The 21,763-nt window shown below is 46.2% G+C and overlaps 1 protein-coding gene across 5 annotated transcripts; it reads right to left on the reverse strand.

Annotated features, from left to right (window-relative positions):
• Positions 1-120: 120 nt before the first annotated feature.
• LOC108882275 (mitogen-activated protein kinase kinase kinase kinase 3) lies at positions 121-21,342 on the reverse strand. Of its 5 annotated transcripts, none has more exons than XM_018674693.2 (33): positions 20,761-21,337; positions 16,254-16,311; positions 13,620-13,710; positions 13,459-13,520; positions 12,344-12,399; positions 12,221-12,268; positions 12,067-12,109; positions 11,392-11,464; positions 11,088-11,219; positions 10,222-10,284; positions 9,815-9,896; positions 9,415-9,543; positions 7,763-7,832; positions 7,601-7,659; positions 7,390-7,452; positions 6,610-6,677; positions 4,752-4,907; positions 4,563-4,617; positions 4,333-4,483; positions 3,968-4,044; positions 3,746-3,787; positions 3,502-3,586; positions 3,307-3,386; positions 3,039-3,099; positions 2,832-2,949; positions 2,234-2,292; positions 1,848-1,951; positions 1,527-1,698; positions 1,391-1,459; positions 1,177-1,269; positions 996-1,066; positions 864-919; positions 121-764 (listed from the first exon to the last, which is right to left on the reverse strand). In XM_018674693.2, the coding sequence occupies exons 1-33, from the start codon at positions 20,854-20,856 to the stop codon at positions 677-679; spliced, it is 2,730 nt and encodes a 909-aa protein (XP_018530209.1). In that variant the 5' UTR covers positions 20,857-21,337; the 3' UTR covers positions 121-676. The 5 variants fall into 5 exon arrangements, with proteins under 5 accessions (XP_018530209.1, XP_018530208.1, XP_050926257.1 ...); XM_018674692.2 differs by having other exon boundaries at positions 13,459-13,523; positions 20,761-21,336; XM_051070300.1 differs by lacking the exons at positions 16,254-16,311; positions 20,761-21,337 and adding exons at positions 13,899-14,506; positions 14,642-14,774 and having other exon boundaries at positions 13,459-13,523.
• Between the last annotated feature and the right edge of the window lie 421 nt (positions 21,343-21,763).

Here is a 21,763-nt window from a genome sequence, read left to right on the forward strand (position 1 = left end):
AGTCTGTTAGTGTCTGTGCTGAGACTGATTATTATTTATTTCTGAGAGGTAACAGACAGGTGAGGTAACAGATAGGTAAACAGGTGAACAGGAGTTAAATGATTGAGAGCGACGCAGCGATCCGAGAGTATAAAAGAAGTTTTTATTTTACAGTATTTACATGTCAGAATAGAAAAGAATAGAAGCAGCTTGTATGTTGGTTACTGTAACCCTGGTTCTCTGAGGACAGATCTTTGTACCGTTACACTTCAGATCTCTGATAGGAAGTGACTGATTATATTGATCATATGACTTCAGTCAGACAAACTAAAAATAAACGTGTGAACATAATAAAACTGAGTTTGATCTTCAGCCTCAGTCTGGATCCAAACAGGAAACAGAGACAGGAACTGCTCAGAGCTTCTGCCCCCTGCTGGTGAACTGAGGAACAACATGTGAATTATCCATCGACAGAAAATAAAAGTTGTTTACTCTGGTACTTGAATACTGATTCTGTTCAGAACTCACAGCAGGACTTCAGACTTCTGGTTTGGTTCTCTAGAAATATGACATTAAGGCAGCGAACAGATTCTGGTTCTGGACTGCATCTTACACCAGACTGGTACCTAATTTGGTCCTAGTTCTGTCCTGGTTTAGTCCTGGTTCGGTTTAGTTCTGATTTAGCTCTGGTTTGGTCTCAGTAGCTGTTTTCATGTCCAGCAAGGATGTACAGGTTACTGTGTTCAGTCGGATTATCTGTCGCTCTGCTCTCCAGAACCACCACCCTGCAGATAGGTGAACAGTCAGACAGGTGAGGTAACAGACAGGTGACCAGTCAGACAAGTGAGGTAACAGACAGGTGAGCTGACAGACAGGTGTCTCACCTGTCAGAGCCCAACAGGCGGAACATCCTGCTGATGTCACTGATCTCCTGAGTGATCTGCAGAGAGAAAAAAGGATGTGATGTCACAGCAGCGAGTTGGCTGTGACCCGCTCTCTGATTGGATGGTAATTACCTCATTAGATCTGAAGCTCCGTCCCTGCATGCCGTGTCTCCAGAAGGCCAAAACACTGTCCTGTAAACAGACTGAGAAGAGACAGAGGTCAGTGCATCTGGAGACTGGTTCAGGTGGTGTCTGAGGTGGTCTACTGGTCTGCAGATTTAAGGTGGTCTATAGCAGATTTAAGGTGGTTTACCGATCGATTCGATCTGGAAGTTGAAGGTGAGCTCAGCTGACAGCTTCTTGCTGGACTTCAGATTCCCCTGGAGATTCACAATCTTTATACAACCTGCAGAAGGCACAAACACAACACTGTTAAATCCTTCAAAATAAAAATCAATTAAATCATCAACATAATTACATTTTCATTATAGTCAATCAAACAAAGTCATCTGGGTTCAAGAACTTACGATCCAGACAGACCAAGACGGTGTCTCTCTCCAGCTGAGTGACGTGGATCACACAACTCTGAGGATTTTCTGCAATGAGACGATATGTTAAGACCTGAGTCAGGAGGAGGTGTACCTGAGTTGGAGGCAGGTGTACCTGAATGAGGAGGTGTGGGGCAGGAGGAGTTGGGGTCGAGGGTCTGGAAGCTGACAGGTTGGTTCGGTTTGGTTCCTATGCTGAGGCCGACGCAGATCAGAGGGTACGGCTGCTCAGGCACAACCAGTAGCTCCAAAACCTCCAGAGGACACGGTGGCTGGAAGTCAACATTCTGGGGAGGGCAGACAGGTAAAGCTCAGACCTAGATCAGACTCTAGGTCTGTTCCATCATCCTGATCATGGTGCAGGTTCTGGTCTACCCCAGGAAGGTTTCCAGGAGGGTCCTTAGGCACCATCAGCTTCAGGGGTTTTCTGTTTTACCTTCACCAGCATGAACTTCTGCATCAGCTCCACCCACTCCAGTAGGACCACTCCTGATTGGAAGGCTCCTCCCAAGTACTTATGACCTGTGTAGGGGTTCCTCACTGTATGGAGAGGGGGAGGGGGTCAAAGATCATCACCGGTGTCAGTGAACTACTGTGTCCTTCCCCCTGAACCACACCTGAAGTCTGATGGTCTCTACGCTCATCTGAGACATCTGCTGGGAGGGAGATAAACTGCATTTCTAAACTCTCACCTGCAGAACAGGTGATAGGAATCTACCTGTGTCAGACTTATTTTTCTGTCTGTCCACTTTCGATCTTCATCTTTCCGATCTCACTAGACTTCAGTGTGAGGTGCATGATGGGAAACAATGGATCACTCACCTACACAGCATTTCAGACAACCTTTAGTGTCAGGAATCTTATTGGATATGGAAAATTTCCTGGAGACAAAGAGAGAAAACAAACAGGAGGATGATGAAATCAATGAAAACATCTCCCGTTGTGTTTCTTTACACGACCAAGAGCTCGTTGTTTTCTTTGATACTCGCAGGTTGTGCATCGTGAATTTATTGAACTGTCAACGCAGAGTTAATACTACTACTTTCTTTTTCGTGTGAGGGACGGCACAAACAACCTGACCTGAGTCATGATGGAGCTTCATGGCTGTACCAACACAGTCGCTCACCATCTGCCCTACTCCCTGCAACTTTCTCTTTTTCCCTAAAGCTGAAGAGTCACCATTCTGACTCAGAGGAGGAGAATCTCAGATGGCGTCTGACGTTCTTACAAACATGGCTGGAGCACTGAGAGCACAAGGCTACAACTTGGAATGTGACAGATTTACATCAGGTACCTTTTTTCCCTGTTAATGGCACAGTCTCAGAACTTTGTGATCTCATAAACCTCGACCTGACACTACAGCAGAGCAGACTGAACAGTTCAGACGTGTAACATGTTTTTAGTTTGTTGGTGAACTGACCGGGGCAGGATGCGGTCCGGCAGGCGGTGAGTTGGGATGGAAACTGGCAGCTTCTGTTTCTGTCGAGCCTGTTCAAATAGACCGGGCAGACTGTGGCAGTACAGCTGAGAGGCTTTACCTGCAGACAAGACTCGGTTTAGTAACAGAAGATAAAAGATGAATCTTTTACCCTCTGATAGTTTCACATTGTGTGTTTGTGTGACTAACCTGAGATGGAGATCAGAGTGTTGTTCATCACATAAACCCAGGTACACCTGCGAGGAAACAACTGCAGACAAAAAACTCTCAGTCAAATACTCTGGAGGCAGCAAAAAGACACCGTCTCTGTCCAACAAATCGTCAATCAGTTCATTCTATTGATTAGCTGATCCTGGATCAGGAGGGGTCAGGAGGGGTCAGGTGGATCAAGTGGATCAGGTGAACTCCGGTTTAAGGTGTAGGAACACTGGGGTATAACTGCTGTTTGCTGTCTCACCTGCTCCATACAGTTCTCATGCAGCTCATTCAGGTTCAGGGTGTATATTCCCTCCTCAGCTCCAAAGATCAGATGCTGGTCTGAAAACAGAAACAAACACTTTCTAATGAAATGAAAAAAACACTGATTGATGATGAAAACAGGAAATAAACTGATCAATCAGTTGGAGATCGGTCGGAGGACAGAGGGCGGTACCTCTGGTGTCGGGGCTGATCCAGGATGCAGCAGAGTGGATCTTCAGAGGACAGCCATTAAACACCTTCGAGAAACAAGCTCCCATCTGAGGAACAGAGACAGACTGGATGACCTTCACAGTCGAAATACACCATAATCTACCTCCAGATATGACACCGTGTCCTGTGGTGGTTTGTGGTCCGGGGACCCTGAAGTGATGTGGAGGTTTTTCTGCTCGGAGTGTGTGTGTGTGTTGAGGACTTACATGGACTTTGGGAGTTGGTGGGAGTCCATTACTGGCTGGTTTCTGATGGAGAAACAAACGGTCGTCAGTGTTTCACATTGAACAGATGACAGATCAAACCCAGCATAGATTCTTGTTTGTCTTTAATATCCAGCAGATAATTCCAGTTCAGTTCACAGTTAGATCAGAGATTAATATTAATATTATTTATACTCTTTAAAAACAAAGAACAGTTTGTCTTACTGGAGGATCTCTCTTGTCCTTCCTACTGTGGACAGCAGGAGGTGCCACAGGCTGACGATCGGAGGACAGAGCCGTGCCTACAGAGAGAGAGAGACTTACAGGATGAGATGAAACCTGTTCACAGAGTTGAGAGAACAACATCTGTCAGATAGATATTAATGTATTTACAGTTTCCTCCAACATTACAACAGCATTCTTTAATTTCTGTTGGTCTGAGATCAGAACATGAAATGGGAGGTTTTCAATTTTTATTTCCTGCTGTTTAGATCCAGATGTAAACAGAGCTGAACCACGTCCTGCAGGTTCTGAAGAGTCCAGCTGGTTCTAAAGAGTCCTGCTGGTTTTGTGGTTCAGACTGAGCTCACCCCGGTTGCTGAGTCTCTGGGGGGACAGTTTGGGGGGTGGAGGTCTGGGGGGGCCCTGGGTGGTGGACTGTGTGGGGCTTCCTGATAGAGATTGATGCTTGATGGTACCCAGGTCCTGGTCGCTGCGGTGATCAGGGGGTAGGGGTCCTTCCTGTTTGGGGGGAGTGGTTGACATGTCAGAGACACAGACAGACACATGGACTGATCCAATCACGGGTGAGAGGACTCACCTGAGGGGGCAGAGCTTCAGGAGGAGGGTTGGGCCGTAGTGTCAAGTCTTTTACACTGAAAGAGACAGAAGGGAACTTCCTGTGAATTCCACCTGAACTGAACCACCGAAGGAACAATCCACCTTAAACAGGTAAACTGGTGTCAATCAGATATTCACAGTGACACCTGTGCAGGTGTTTCAGACTCACTGCAGCGGTTCATTCTCCTCGTTCTCAGGGTGATCTGCAGCATCAGAACTTCCTGATTGGTCATCTCCATCCCCTCCCTCCACACAGCCATCATCCACCTCAGCCTCACCTGCAGTCTCACCTGCAGCCCTGCCCTGCAGGTGAGTGTCATGAGCCCTGTAAAGTAAATATGTATCACCTGAGTGTGAATGAAACCAACACCTGTGATAAAACCTCAGCAATAACTGAGAAGTGGGTGGGAAAGTGTTCACCTGATCAGGTGAAACTTATCAAACAACATGTTTGTTACTGTGCAGGTACATGGTGTAGCCCCCCACCCCCTCCCTCTAGGTCCCTGAGGTGTGTTTTTTGTTGTTGTGGTTGTTTCAGTCCTGTCAGACTCACTTTCCTCAGTTTAAATCTCTGCATGTTTCCTGTCAGACTCTGGGAACTGGTCTAGACTGATCTGCAGAGTCAGACCAGGTTCTGGATCAGGTTCAGTCAAATCCAGTTTTCCACCAACAGTAGCACAGAACATCTGGTCTGATGATTCTACGGATGATTCCACTATCACATGAAAAACTGTCCCTGGATTCAGTTGTTGAAACGCTGATGACGTTCAAGTTTAAAAGACATGAATTGTGATGAATCGTCTGACGGCTGCAGGATTTTCCTCCTTTTACAGAAATGAACTCATTCTCCATCATGTGTTTGTTAGACAGAAACTCACTGATGTAAATAAACTGTCACTTCACATGAACATGAAGCTGTGTAGTTTTCAGCTGCTTCAGCAAATTCTGCTGCTTTTAAAACCCATTAAAAACACCACCACAGTTTCAGCCTGTCACTTCTCCACCTGTTTATTTTCTGTGTAAACTGACTGGTCTGAACAGAGGAAGCTGAACCACAGTCTGACCCTCAGTGAGGAGGTCAAAGGAGGTCAGCTCACTCATACAGTAGAAAGAAAGATGGCGGCGTCCTAAGCTCAGGACACTCAGTGGAAATGTCAGCTGTCCATTTAAAACCATCCAGCTCTGGATTTTCTTCACCGTTAGCAAATATTCCAAAGTGCTCAGATACAGCGTCTTTAAATTTTCATCAGCAGCTCTGTGTTCGCCCCCCACCTCCTCCACCCCCCTCAGAGAAAAGCCATAAATTATTCAGACGGAGCTGAGGTCGACTCAAACACTGTGATGGAGGACAGAAACACTGCAGCTCTCTGCTGCTGTACATCTACATCAGCTCTCTCTGCTCAGTTTATTAGGAACACCTGTTCAGTAAATTCACATCAGCAGGTCCGTTTCAGACCAGGACCAGGACTAGCTCTGAGCTCTGAGCTGCAGTGATTAGCATTTTCATCACTGCCGTTGGACTGAAGCCAATAATCCATCACAGGCAGCATAGTGTCGTTATTATCAAGTTCAATGTTTGAATCAGAGCTGATCCTTGCCTCCATCCTCTGCACCGACCGTCTCTATCCAGAGAGTGTGACGCAGTCGGAGAGGACGTCTGTAAAACACGACACAGACTGACACTTGGTGACCTGATGACCTGTTCACAACCTGTGACAGGTAAAAACACGTCAAAACATCAGATACATCAGGCTGTTTCACTGATGAACACCTGAAGAGCTGAGTCTCTGACAAAGTTTCTGTCACTGATTCACTTTGTTCATCTCAGGTTTATTTTATCTCAAGTTTATTTTATCTTAAGTTTATTTTATCTCAGATTCATTCTATCGCAGGTTTATTGATCTTGTTTATTTATCTCAGGTTTATTTTAAACCTGAGTGTCTGAAGCTCAGAGGGTTAATGTGTCGACCCTGAACTGGATCAGTCATGATTCACATGTTCTCCTCCTCCTCCTCTCTGTCTCTCACCTGTTTCCACCGAGGACAGATCCTGATCCTGATCCTGTAGCAGCCTCCTCGTCCTCCATCTGCAGCTCCTGCAGGAGACATAGGAGAGGCGGTTTGGGGGGGTTCTGTTAATTTGATCATATGATTTATTATTTTTAGTTTCCATAGCTGCTGATAAAACTGACCACTGACACCCCCTCCCTCCCCCTCCTCCCTCCGAGAAAAGGAGTTGTGAGGGTTCAGCAGGAGGAGCAGATGTGGAGGCAGCTGATTGGTCAGCTGAGTGTTCTCGCTGACTCAGCAACTTCACACGTTGAAACTCCCAAAGGACCAAAACACTGAAACACTGCAGCTCCACCGGACTCTACTGATTCTACTGGTGTCTCTACTGATTCTACTGCTGTCTGTACGGTTTCTGATGATTTTACTGCTGTTTCTACTGTTAGGGTTTTATTTCTTTTTCTTCATGTGAACAGTTAGAGTCAATTTACCGATTTAAGTGTGTCAGAGCAGAGAACAGTTTATTTACCACAGAAGAAGAAAAGTTCCTTCACAAGGAACAGACTGGTTGTGATGGGAACACCTCCTCTGAGCCACTGATTGGACAAATTCACAGACTAATTAAACTCAGAGCAAGGTAGGAAGTGACATCATCCAGAGGAGGATGAAGACAGGAAACATGATGAAGCAAAGAAGAAGAAAGATGAGTGTTAACATGTTGTTAGCTTCTCTGGGCTAACAGCATGTTGTAGTGGTTAGCCTGGTAGCATTAGCATTAGCATCAGAGGTGTATGTAAATACCAGGTGAGATCTGGCGGTGAAGTAGAGGTCCTCCTCACAGTCCAGGAAACGATCAGAGTCACACTAATAACAGAAACAATCAAAGATCAGTAACCTGTCAAAATGATTCTGTTTAAACTGATTTTACTCTGATTTCAGTTTCCTTCTTGTTTACATCAACATTACTGTGTTTACAAAAATATAATGTGAATATAAATATTTGTTCTCCTGCCTCTTCCTGATGAGCTTCAGTCTCTTTCCTGAGAGGAGGATCAAACTTCATCTGATCGACTGAAACAGACAACAGGCCTTCATCATCATCATCATCACCATCATCATCATCATCATCACCATCAGCAGCAGGTAAAAAGACAAAACAGACAGGTGAACTCACAGTTTATCTCTGATAGTGTTTTTCCTTCCCTGGTGTTTCCAGACGGGATCCTCTGAGGGACAGACACCACCTGAGTCAGACAGACAGACAGACAGACAGATAGACAGAGAGAGAGAGACAGAGACAGACAGACAGGCAGACAGAGAGAGAGAGACAGACAGACACACAGACAGAGAGACAGAGACAGGCAGACAGAGAGAGAGAGACAGACAGACACACAGACAGACAGACGTTTAGTGTCAACTCTCTCCATCTGTAACAACAGTTTCAGTTTGATAAACAGAATCGTCAGCAGAGTTCCTGCTTCCTGTTTGTTGGACAGTGTTGACAGTGTGGAGATGATTTATTCACCAGAGTCGTCGTCCTCTCAGCAGAGGACACTTCATATTGAACAGCAGACAGACATGAAACTGACAGCTGCAGACACAAAATCGAGTCTGAGTCCTTCAGTCAGCTGATGGATCAAAGTCTGTCAGAGGGTGGAGAGCAGGTGGAGGTCAAACAATCTGAGGCTCTGCCTGTGATAATAACCTTAATGACCTCAGCCCCGTCATCATCATTATCATCATCAGTCTCAGCTTTGAACTGAGTGTAATTCCCTGACCTGGATCAGTTTCTCTTGTTTTTTTCCTCAGATTTTCCTGCAGCTGAATCTAAACCTTGTCTCCTCAATCAGAGTTTCATCAGAGTTTCATCAGATGGAGGATTTTAAGGGGACAGTCCGCTGCACCTCGGGGCGACCTCCTGCTCACAGACTCACACAGGATCATGTATAAATCTCATCAGTGATGCGTAGATTATTTTAAACACATCATGAGATCATCACAGGTGTCAACAGGTGAGTGTTTGATCAGTCAGAGAGGCCCTTTCAGAATAAGAGTCCTGTCTGAATTTAACTGGAAACACACACATGAACAGAACGAGGAGAAACTCACACAAATCAAACACAAACAAGTTATCAGGATCAATAATCATAAATATGATGGTTATCAATTAACCATTATTGAATATCTGATTTAATTAATCAATGAGTTTCATTGCCAATAAAATGATCAGTGTTGGTTTCTCCAATCAGACAAATTATTATGTATAAAGCAGCAGATCCTCCTCCATTGATTAATTATTGACTATTGATCAATGAACACCTGAGCAGAACAGCAGTTACCTGACAGCAGGTGACGCTGCAGACAGGAAGAGAAAACACAGAGTTACTGAACAGTCACACGACGACAACCCACGACCTCACTGAGAACAAACAGATAGAACAGGACAGAACTAACTGAGCTGGGATGAAACAAGACCTGATGGAACATAAAGGAACCTGAAGAACCCGAAGAACCTGAGGAACCTGAGGAACGAGCCTCTGGCCCAGTAGAACCACACACTGCTGCGTCTGTGTTACACTCACAGTTTGAGCGATGTTTATCAGCAGGAAGGCTCTGATGAAAAACACCACCCAGGTGCATTATGATAAATGTAGGACTGAGTGATTCTGGACTCACAGTCAGGACCTCTGCTGTTCAGATTTAATCAGCTGATAGAGATTTAACAGATGGAGGAATTCCTCCAGAACATCTACTCTGAACAGCAACTGGGAAAAAATGAGTCCTCACAGACCTGGACACCTCAGTCCTTTAGCCACTCCCCTTTACCTCAGTGTCGGTCTCATCATCATCCAGGTGGTCCTGCTGGTCTTGGTAGGACATCTGGTCTGGGTTAGTGACTTTATCCAGCAGCTCGATGGCCAGAGTCCGACTGAGAGGCTGAGACACAAATGGGTGCTGAAAGGACAAAACCTGAGTTAACTCCCTTTAATCTGCAGCCCCCGCAAAGACTGGATCAGGACCTGGAGTCAGGTGGAAACCCTGCATCTCCAGAGCCCCTGTTTCATTCAGGACTCTCTGAACACAGCTGAATCCAGCACACTTGGAAACACAAGGTTTCACCACAGTTAGTCAGTTTAGAGAGGTTGTATAGTATACAGTATACTGTATAGTATATAGTATACAGTATACTGCATTATACTGTATGCTATAGTATACTGAGCTTCACCTGCAGCAGTTTGTCAGCAGCAGGTCGTTTCTTCGGGTTCTTGGTCAGAGCAACTTTTACAAACTGGTGGAAGTTTCCGGTCCTGCAGAGACACAAACCAAACACTCTGAATATCTCATCAGTGATGTGCAGTGTTGTTTTAGTGCAGAGGTTGTGAAGCTGACTTCAGTGGGATGTAAAGTTGCAGTCCGTCTAAAATCATCAGTGTGCGGCTCACGTCACTGCCCTACTATCTTTAGCTGCAGCTGACATTCAAAGAGAATATTCAGTCTCTTTATTAGCATTAACAGCACCTGGTTGGCTGATGTTAATAATTCAGCAGCTGCTTGATTGGATGCATAAATATTACATTACTGTCTCTATGCTTATAGATAGATAGATAGACAGACAGACAGACAGACACTCACCACTTCACCTTGTCTTTCAGTTTTGGAGGCTGAAAGTTGGTCTTGGTCATCAGCAGCAGAGCTCTGATAGAGACAGAAATAAATAATCAGTCATCATCTTAATGAGGAGCCGGAGCTCATTAAAATGTCTGATGTGCTGATGTGACTCCACCCTAAAGCTCGTTAGTGGAGTCCTCCTGTCTGCAGTCAGCTGTTACCCAGCAGCCCTTTCTGCTGCAGTCTATTACACACAGTATACATGTTTAATGTTATCATTTTGCTCACATGGAGCTCTGACTCTGACTCTGTGGAGCTCTGACTCAGTGGAGCTTTGACTCTGTGGAGCTCTGACTCTGTGGAGTTTTGACTCTGTGGAGCTCTGACTCTGACTCAGTGGAGCTCTGACTCTGACTCCGTGGTGCTCTGACTCTGGAGTTTGACTCAGTGGAGCTCTAACTCTGTGGAGCTTTGACTCTGACTCAGAGGAGCTCTGACTCTGTGGAGCTCTGACTCAGAGGAGCTCTGACTCTGTGGAGCTTTGACTCTGTGGAGCTTTAACTCTGTGGAGCTTTGACTCTGTGGAGCCTTAACTCTGTGGAGCTCTGACTCAGAGGAGCTCTGACTCTGTGGAGCTCTGACTCAGAGGAGCTCTGACTCTGTGGAGCTCTGACTCAGAGGAGCTCTGACTCTGTGGAGCTTTAACTCTGTTTTCCTCTGTGAGCTCTTTCCTGTGAGTTGTGGGTTTGAGGACAAATCTCTGGCTGTGTGTTTGGACTCGTCCTGCTGTGATCAGATGAAGGTGAAGATCAGAGATCTGCTTCTCTCTGAGACCTGCAGCCTGCAAGGTGACGGCACACCTGACCTCACACACGCACACACACACACACCTCATAGGGTGGAGGTCGAACATAGGCGGCTGCAGCTCTGCCAGTTCGATGGCGGTGACGCCGACGGCCCAGATGTCACAGAGCTGGTTGTAGCCACCCTTCCTCTCCACCGCCGCCACCTCTGGAGCCATCCTGAAACCACACACACACCTGAGCTCAGAGGCAGCCAATGACAGAATCCGACAGGTCACAGGCCGAGGAAACAGCAGGAAGACAGAAGAACATATGACTCTGATGTGAAGAAGCTCCAGTGTTTTCCTGTGTCCTCTGACTCCTTAGACTGACAGGAGGGGGGGGGTCGTACCAGTACGGAGTCCCGATGAAGGATTTCCTCTTGGCGATGGTCATGGTGATCTGAGCCGACACACCAAAGTCCGCTGCACGCACACACACACACACACACACACACACACACACAGAGAGAACAGCCAGAGGTCAGATCATCATCATCAGTGAATGAATCAGTCTGAATAACTCGACCTCAGACTCCTCAGCTGATCTGACGGTGGTGTAACCATGGAAACAGCGACAGACTAACAGCTGATTGGTGCTTCCTGTTTGAAGGTGTTTCTGCTCAGAGACGTGGGAGGAAGTGAAACCAGACTGAGACTCTCACCTGTTCTCATATCCCACCCACCTGACAGTCACCATGGTAACCAGATGATCAGTGTTATTGTTTATTATTATTTATTTATTCAAGAATAAAATAAAATAGAAACTGAGGTTTGATTTTTTTCAGTTTTCTCTCGGGGCCACATGTTTCTGTTGAGGGGCCAGATTTGGTCCTCGGGCCAGTGTTTGGCCACCACTGCAGTAAACTACAGAGAGCTTCCTTAGACCATGACATTATCATGACATCATCATGACATCACACAGCACATCATCACGCCACGGATACAGTCATCAGGTGATGATGTCACTGATAAGCCCCACCCCTCTACCTGTCACTGACAGGTGACATCACTGACAGGTGACTCACCCAGTTTGACATATCCGTTGTCAGTCAGCAGGATGTTCGCTCCCTGTGGACACGACATCACACTGTTACACTGAAGCTCCGCCCCCTCAGGGTCAGTACAACACTGTTAACCAATCAATAGATCGATCGATCAATAGTCAGTGCCTCAGCTCACCTTGATGTCTCTGTGCATCTTTCCCTTACTGTGCAGGTAGAACAGACCCTGAGGACACAGGACACAGGTTACTGTAATCTGATTGGACAGGAGCTGCAGAGAGAGATTCTGATTGGATGATACCTGCAGAGTTTCCCTCAGGACGTAGGCAATCTGAGACTCCGTCAGAGGACCCGTTACTGAAACACAGAACACCTGAATTAGTCCTGGTTCTGGTCTGAACTCCCATCAGCCCTCAGACCATCATCAGAGGAAGTCTGAGCAGGCTCACGGTGAGTTCAGGGACCAGAGCTGAAAAAACGACTTTAGAAGAGAGCAGGTGAAACCAAACTACTACTGGTTGTAGTTTTTCATGGGAGTTGTAGTTTTTTCAGTCTTTGTTGTTGAACTCTGTTTTGAACCTGTGTGTCGTCTCAGAGCAGAAACTGTCCTGAGGAACATGTCAGACAGGTAGACTGACAGTGATGATGTCAGAGGGAGGGGGGCGGGGCTTTAGCTCTGCAACACCTCAGACTCAGAATCTTCAACACAGAGGAAAGTTTAGTTTCTGAGCTGTGTGTGTGTGTGTGTGTGTGTGATGTTCAGGGTCTGTGGTCTCAGTCATTATCTGTCTGCGGGGGGTCAGCCTGTGCTCCTCTCTCTGTGGGGGTGGGTGGGGGTGGATGATGTCACTGAGGTTTAATGATGGCGAGCGGCCACCGTCTCTCTGCTCGGCCTCGTTAACGCTCAGCGATCAGCTGCACCGTGTCAGACTTTAACGAGGACTGGGTCTTAACGAGCGGGGAGATGAATGTGGTGTGGGCGTCGTCATGGCGATGGCTGAAAGCCGACACAGCTGCAGCTTTAAAGATGGACGCTGTCATTACTGAGCAGAGTTCAGATGTTTGTTTCTCTGAAGCTGATGTTTACTCCACCAGCACAGAGACACAATCAGCTCTGTTCATCAGCAGGAGGAGAGGGAGGAGAGGAGGAGAGGAGGAGAAGAGGGAGGAGAGGAGGAGAGGAGGAGAAGAGGGAGGAGAGGAGGAGAGGAGGAGAGGAGGAGAGGAGGAGAGGAGGAGGAGAGTGGAGGAGGGAGAGGAGAGGAGGAGAGGAGCAGAGGGAGGAGACAGCTCAGACTGTGGGTCTGAGGTTCAGGTTGCAGGTCTGGAGATCAGAGCTGTGAGTCTGATGCTTCAGGTGAACAGGTTGGTATCAGGTGTGACGTCAGGTGTGTGAATGTTGTGTGTGTGTCTCACTGTGGTAGATGTCCTGCAGTGATCCTCCTCCACAGAACTCCATAGAGATCCACAACTTCTCCCTGCTGCGCACACACACACACACACACACACACACAGAGCATCAGTAATCCTCCTGGTTGTTGCTGTGGTGCTGATGTTGTCGTCATGGTAACAGTTACCGGAAATAGCTGCCGTAGTATGCCACGATGTTGGAGTGTTTACAGTCCTTCATCATCAGGATCTCCTGCTGCACCACCGCAAAGTCCTCACCTGTACACACACACACACACACACACACACACACCTGACTGAACACACCTGACACAGGTGGACTGAGCTCATCATCAGGAGTCTGATCCAGGTTCAAACAGACACATTTATGTTTTTACTCAACTGAAATTGAGAAATTAAAACTGTTCATGACTTTTACTTTGAAAAGCTCCTGATTTTCCTGTCACCTGTGCAGGTGTGTGAGGACGTGTGACCTGCAGCAGCTCAGAGTCTCCTGAGTGAATATGGATTGATGACGACTCAGAGACTCGACAATCCTTTAACTCAGGACGACATTTAGACTCAGTACTAGAATCTGGATCTGGATTACAGCATCGTGTCCACAGATGAACGTCAGAATCTTCGTAGTGAATCTTTGCAGCTGATCAGAGTAAATCTGAGGTTTTCTGTAACAACTTGTTCAAATGAAGCTGAGGAGACGTCAGAGATAAATTTTATTATTGATTTTAATTCAGTGATTTCAGGTCAATCAGAGCGACTCCTGATCCACCTTAAAACAAATGAAGTCTTCCATGTGACACCTGAACCATCAGGACGTGATGATGAAACAGAACCAAGATGGCGTCTCGATGCGCTGCTCCTCACTGTTCATCTGTTCACTGATGTAAAAGTTAGTGAAGCCAAGATCTCCTGATCAGAGGTGGAGGAGGAGGTGGAGGAGGAGGAGACTCTGGCAGGTGTGGGTGCTGGTCTGGACCACAGGAACCACCGCACCCTGGACATCAGATCAGACGAGTTCAGAGTGCTGTTCCAGCCGGACATGTTAGACTGACAGCTGAGACAGAAACAAAGACTCATCTGAACTTTCTGCAGAATCCGGATCACCAAGCTGGTCTCTGCTTACAGGAGGAAATCCACCAGACCAGGTTCACTCAAACAAGACTGTTAAGACCTGGTCTGAGGGACTTACTGGGACTCATCCAGGTTCCCCTTCACCCTGAGGTCAGAACCCTCCTCGAGGACTGGAACACCGCCTTAAGATCCTATGACGGAGTCCACCACTGGATCAAGGACTTTCTGCATCCCCCTCTCATCCACTCAGACTGGCAGCATGGTATTCAGAGTCCAGACCAGAGTAGACCCTCAGGACAGACTGATGAACTGCAGCTGTTTGACTGGTTCCTGCCTGAGTGTGTTCAACTGATCAGTATTCAAAACACACACACACACACACACACACACACACAGCTGCAGTTGTCTTCATTAGTCTCTACAGCCTGAACCTCACTGAACAACATCAAACACTGAGCCTCAGGACACACACATTAACACACACACACATTCTAACATGCAAGTTTGTTTTTCTATCTACGTGAGGACACTCATTGAAAACATTCTCTGAAACTAAAACTGCTGCTCAGGTCAGAAACTGTTTTTTCCAAACTGAGGTAAATGATCTGAGTCTCAGAGTCTCAGACCTGGTCAGACCTGGTCCAGGTCTCTGAGGACAGGAGCTTCAGTGCTGATTCAGACATATCTCAGACTAGCTGTTGTTAGCAACAGTTGCTAACATCGCTCTACAAACAGCGTAGCAACATGTCCACAGATAAACCTGAACAGTTCTCTGTGTCTGACTGACTTCATGTAAACTAATGAGACTGAGCTGCTATAAACAGGATCATTAGCAGAGAGTTCACTGCTGCTGATGAGGAGCAGCAGCCAGGGTTGGTGGGGTTGCTCTGACTTTCTGAGTTGGGAATCTGACTTCAGGAGTGTTCCAGTTGAAACTTCTGACCAGGAACTCTGAAATTCAGACTTCAGAGAAGAACTGGAACAGACCAACTGAACCTTAATGGTATTCGATGATACCTTGCTGCAGTTTGTAGGAACAACAAATCATCTGTTTTCTGGAAATCCTTCCTGATTGGCTGAACTCCAGATTTCTTCTTTTTCAGATCCAGGAAACTTCTGTCTGAAGATAATTTACTCTGGACTCTTTGATCAGGTCCTTATTTTTATTTAATAATTATTGTAATGGATCAGCTTTCTCTCCTTGTATTTTCCTGTCATGTTGTTATTTGTTTGTTGTTGTTTAGTTGTTGTTTCCTTTCAGTAACTGATGGTTAAATGTTCCTGTCGGAGCTGTGAGTCTGTGTTAGACAGTCAAACTCTTCAGTTGGTTTCTCAGGAGCTCAGGTCTTTAACCTTTCACACTGTTTCCAAAAGGTCCTCACGGTGTAGAACTGTCCTCTCAGTGATGGTTTTGAGCTTCAGTTCAGACTCAGTGATGCAGCAGGACCACCTGCTGACTGCTGCAGTCTGTCTGCTCTGATTAATGATCAGGAGGAGGATCTGCATTGTTCTACAATCATCACAATCATCTGCTCACATCTGTCCAATCATCAGCCACGTCAACAGGATGTCACTGCAAAAACATGACTTTCACAATAATAGTCTCCTGACAACACAGAATCATAGTTATTGATTATCCAGTGTTCTACCGTCACTGCAGTGTGATGCAGCACTGTGTGCGAACCACCAGATGTACACAGTAAATGATGCAGTGTCTGTTTGATTCCTACCAGGCTCCAGTTTGATGACCTTGATGGCAGCCAGTTCTCCGGTGCTGACGCTCCTCGCCTGACAGAAACAGATTCAGAGACAGAGACAGAGACATTTTTTATCGTCAGGTGAATAAACGTGTCTTTAAATAAATCGTGTTTTACACATTTTGTGTAAAAATGTTTGTTCTCATTGTTGTGGTTTAAACTTCCAGCAGCTGTTTCACGTTCAAGCAGAGAAAGTAAATGAAGACAGAGGTCTCACACTGAGGCAGCAGCATCGATCAATTAATGCGTCCTCAGGGCTCACACACCTCTGCAGCAGGATGTGTGTGTGTTGGCTCAACACAGTTCAGCTCGTGTCAAAACTGATCAATAAGATGATTATCAATAAGAACTCTTATCACCGAGGCCTCACATCAGGACATTTGATCAGTTCAGTTCAACAGATAAACTGGAGGCAGTGTGACGTCTTCACTGCACCAGAACAACATCATGGTTCAGTGATTGGTTACATCGATTATTTTAATGAACATGAGGCAAGAAGCAGAGAAAAACCTTTATTGTGAAGCAGCAGTAGGAAGTGACAGTAAGCTGTTTAACTGTGTTGGTCACATGTTCAGTTTAAATCTTCAGATCCACTGCAGCGAGACAGAAGGTGACAGTGAACTTGTCTGCAGGGATCCGAGGACCCGATAGAGGACAGGCTGCCCCCCCACCCCCCCGACCTCCATCATCTCGCAGCTTCAGCACTTCTACACACCGATGATATTCACACCTCAGAGAGCGAGCGTTCTGCTGCAGCCGCTTACTGAGTGTTAATTAAAACACAGCTCATGATAACCCCCCACCCCCCCACCCTCCCCCACCCCGACCCTCCGACCCTGTGGAAGGTGAAGCAGCAGCATCCGTCCTGTCGGTCGATTCGGGCTGATGGAGCTCCAGGATGACGATCAATAACCTCTGGGGCGGGGGGGCATCTTCAGTCTGATGTTAATGAGACACACACACTCACACACTCACTCACTCACACACACAGAGCAGGGCAGAGAGGATCGTGGGAAACACCCCCCCCCAGGTATTGATCAGTCAAAGGGAGGGGGAGGAGGGTTACTGTGATGAATCACTGATCAGCAGCTCTGCAGCCCCCCCACCCCCACCCCCACCCCACTGCCTGCGAGCCTGTGAGCAGGGCAGAGAGCAGCTTTGACTTCCTGTCTCTGAGGGATTTAAACCTCAGCTTCAGAGTAAAGTGTACTTCACTGAGTTTGGTCCAGGTTCTGAACGACCCCCAGTCCTGGATCCAGTTCAGTCTGGATCTGTCTGAACTGGACTCAGATGCTCCGTCCCACCTGTAACCAGGTGTTTGACTTCAGACTGACATGAAAACAGTTTTAGAGTTCAGAGACTTGGACTGGTCATGTGACCTGATGACATGACGACAGGAAGCAGAAACAAACTCAAACAGAAACTAAACGACTTCCTGAAAACAGAGAAACGACCTTGAAGCAGAGCGACACGTCGAGCTGCTGCTGAGACACAACACTTTCACTTCCACACACACACACACACACACTCACACACACACACTCAGCAGATCTGCAGCTTCCTGCCTGAGCTCTGATGAACATGGTTCCACTCTGTGGTGAAACAACAGGAAGTAACAGGAACTAGCAAAATAAAACCACGTCTATCTGATTCTGGTCCAGTCTGAGAACCAGCCTGAGCAGGACCGGGTGAGTGTGGAGGATCTGTTTCCATGGTAACTTGAACCTCAGGTGAGTCCAGGATTATTTACCCAAACAGCTGTGTTAGGTTAGGTCACCACAGGTCACATGACATTGACCCAGGGGCGGAGTCTGACAGTTACCTGCAGCAGATCAAACTATATAACAGTCCAATTATCTCGTTAGTTACCGTGGTGACCCCCCACCCCCCTCCCAGTTAAAACCTGAACCTGGATCAGATCCTCAGTAACAGGAAGAGAGCGACGATCTATATGATCAAATATACATGAAGCTGAAGGACAGAGAGTGTGTGTGTGTGTCTTCCTGTTCCCAGGGAAACAGGATCTGTGTCTGACCTGATCTGGTTTCATCAGATCTCACTGAATTAAACATGTGGTCACATGACGTGTGACATCACATGTCCCAGGACAGTGGGAGGGTCTGGAAGCTTTTCAAGACCTCATGGAATCTCTTCAACCTGGACTCAGACCTGGACCTGGTTCAGGTTTCTGATATAGAGTCTGCAGAGTAATGTCAGACTCTGTGACCCAGACCAGGTCCAGACCAGAGAACTGAAGCACCTGTCGGTCAGGACCTGAAGGAGCTGTGGTCTCTGAGGTCTCTGCAGGACTCTGAGGTTCCCTCTGTGTTTGACCTCAGAATAAACCTCAGTAGAAAATAGGAGAAGCAGCTGATCTGAGTCCAGGTCTTCATCATGATCCTGTAGTCCAGGATCAGAGTTTTATAATCCAACCTCTGAGGAACATGAACGTCCACATGATGAACAGATATTTAACTTCCTGTCTCACCTGTTCAGTCTCACCTGAGGTTCCACTGCCGTCAACAACCAATAAGAACCAGAGAACACAGCCCCGCCCTCTGTCTCTGCTGATCAGCTGTATTGATTATCAGTTAATGATTTTCTTGTTATTTATTTTCAGTTTTGGTGCTGGACATTTTTCGTGATTTACTGAGAATCAATACTAATCAATGATCAATAATCAATCCTGATGATCAGCTGTGATGTAACTGACTGTGACACCTGTGTCCTGACTGCCAATCAAAAAGGTCACAGTCAAGGTGGGAGAGTCCCGGGGGAGCCGGGAGGTTCCGGGGGTCGTGTTACAGGAAGCAGCAGAGGCTGCAGGGACGGTGCTGAATTATTGATCCAGTTAATGGACAAACTTTCTTTTTTTTCTTTTGGACTCTGAGAGTCACCTGAGATTTCCCATGAGACCTCAGTCACCAGGTCGTCACGGAAACACGACAAACCCCATCGTGACTGACAGGGGTGGGGGGTGGGGTGTCACGTCTGCTGCATCTTCATCACCTCGACCTTCATCTCCAATCCTTCTAAACCTTCCAAACCCTGCTCCAAACCTTCCAGACCCTGCTCCAAACCTTCCAAACCCTGCTCCAAACCTTCCAGACCCTGCTCCAAACCTTCCAAACCCTGCTCCAAACCTTCCAGACCCTGCTCCAAACCTTCCAGACCCTGCTCCAAACCTTCCAGACCCTGCTCCAAACCTTCCAAACCCTGCTCCAGACCTTCCCTGGCAGTACTATCAGTAGTAGTATCAGTAGTAGTAGTATCAGTAGTATCAGTAGTAGTAGTAGTATTATCAGTAGTAGTATCAGTAGTAGTAGTAGTATTATCAGTAGTAGTAGTAGTAGTAGTAGTAGAAGTACCAATTGTAGTAGTAGTACTATCAGTAGTAGTAGCAGTAGTAGTAGTAGTAGTACCAGTAGTAGTATCAATAGTATCAGTAGTAGTAGTAGTAGTAGTACTATCAGTAGTAGTAGTAGTACCAGTAGTAGTAGTAGTAGTAGTATCAGTAGTAGTAGTAGTAGTAGTACCAGTAATAGTAATAGTACTATCGGTAGTAGTAGTATCAGTAGTATCAGTAGTAGTAGTAGTACCAGTAGTAGTAGTATCAGTAGTAGTAGTAGTAGTAGTAGTAGTAGTATCAGTAGTAGTAGTAGTACCAGTAGTAGTAGTAGTATCAGTAGTATCAGTAGTAGTAGTAGTACCAGTAGTAGTAGTAGTACCAGTAGTAGTAGTAGTATCAGTAGTATCAGTAGTAGTAGTAGTACCAGTAGTAGTAGTAGTAGTAGTAGTAGTAGTAGTAGTAGTAGTAGTATCAGTAGTAGTAGTAGTATCAGTAGTATCAGTAGTAGTAGTAGTACCAGTAGTAGTAGTAGTACCAGTAGTAGTAGTATCAGTAGTAGTAGTAGTATCAGTAGTATCAGTAGTAGTAGTAGTACCAGTAGTAGTAGTATCAGTAGTAGTAGTAGTAGTAGTAGTAGTATCAGTAGTAGTAGTAGTAGTAGTAGTATCAGTAGTATCAGTTTTACTGCAGTAGACGCTGACTGAGGGTGATGATGGTGATGATGATGATGATGATGATGATGATGAAGGTGACTCTCTCGTCACACCCACTATGACGTCGGGACCACACTTGTTCAGCTAATGGCGTTGAAGCTTTTATTGCGCATGTTCACACACCTGCTGAGGCGCTCTCTCTGTTCCTATTGACTGTAAGAGCTCTAGGGTGAGGGTCTGCAGGTGAACCCTGTCCCCTCAGCTTCCGGCACACCTGATGACTTTCAAAGACCCCACCCACACCTGCAGACTGGACCTTCAACCTGAAAGTGAGTTTCACCTGAGCTGACGTCATGTCGTACCTGTGATCTCCTGATTATCACTTATTGATCAGCTTTACACAGGGTACCGTGTTAAACCCAGCTCTGAGCTAACTGATGCTAAGCTAACACACACTCAGTGACGTCGGAGTCCGTACCTTGTACACGTCACCGTACGTCCCGCTGCCGACGCGATGGATCAGCTGGAAGTCCTCTTGCGGGTTCCGGCGGGAGATGTCCGGACAGCAGCTCATCTTCCCGGTGAGACCAGACACAGAACCGATCCCGAAATTACCCGCACCCACCCGGATCGACCCGGACCAACACACAGAGCTGACACTGTCAACACAACTTTAACATGGCTCCTTCCGCGCACATTGCGCATGCGCACTGGAACACAAAGCCAGTGGCTGGATAGAGATGTCTTCAGGGGCCGTGGGAGAAAAGAAAACAACGGTTATAATAAAGTGTTTCTCTGACAGCTTCAGGAAATCTGATGATAATAATAATAATGCAACACGTTTACAAACATCGCCATCCACAGCCCAGACACACAGTAACAACACACGCGCATTTAAAAGAAGAGAAAAACAAAAAGATCAAGTCAGTTTGATGTTTGGCATCAGTCATTTTTCTTTCTTTCACTGTTTTTTCACTGTAAATGTTTTCTGAAGCTACAGTATTGATTATCATCGATTATTATTGATTGATTATTTACTCTGTAAACGTCAGAAAGTCAAAATGTTGTCTTAAAATGTCTTGTTTTCTAATTCTATTGATATTCTGTGTATGTAAATTCTATTTAAAGTAGACATTGTAAATTTTTGTAATTCTTGTATTTTTTGAATCTCTTGTATTATATTGTGTACTTCTTGTATTGTGTACATTTTCATATTTCTTATTGTATTTAAATATTTTCTATAGTGCACTGTTTGTCTTCGTGGAGCACCCACAATTTCGTTGTACTTAACTGTACAATGACAATAAAGCCTATTCTAAGCCTATTCTATTCTATTCTTGTGACCGTGAAGGCAGCAGAAAGCATCTTCAGTGTCTCCTCTGTCGAAACAGTGATGTCTGATTGTGAGCAGTGACAGTGAACGCCTCAAACAAACAACCCGTCTCTGTGTTTATCGCGGTGAGTAGTTTGAGTCCATTAGG

This window comes from Lates calcarifer, linkage group LG5 (genome assembly GCF_001640805.2).
Source record: "Lates calcarifer isolate ASB-BC8 linkage group LG5, TLL_Latcal_v3, whole genome shotgun sequence".
In the NCBI taxonomy this organism is placed as follows: domain Eukaryota; kingdom Metazoa; phylum Chordata; class Actinopteri; family Centropomidae; genus Lates; species Lates calcarifer.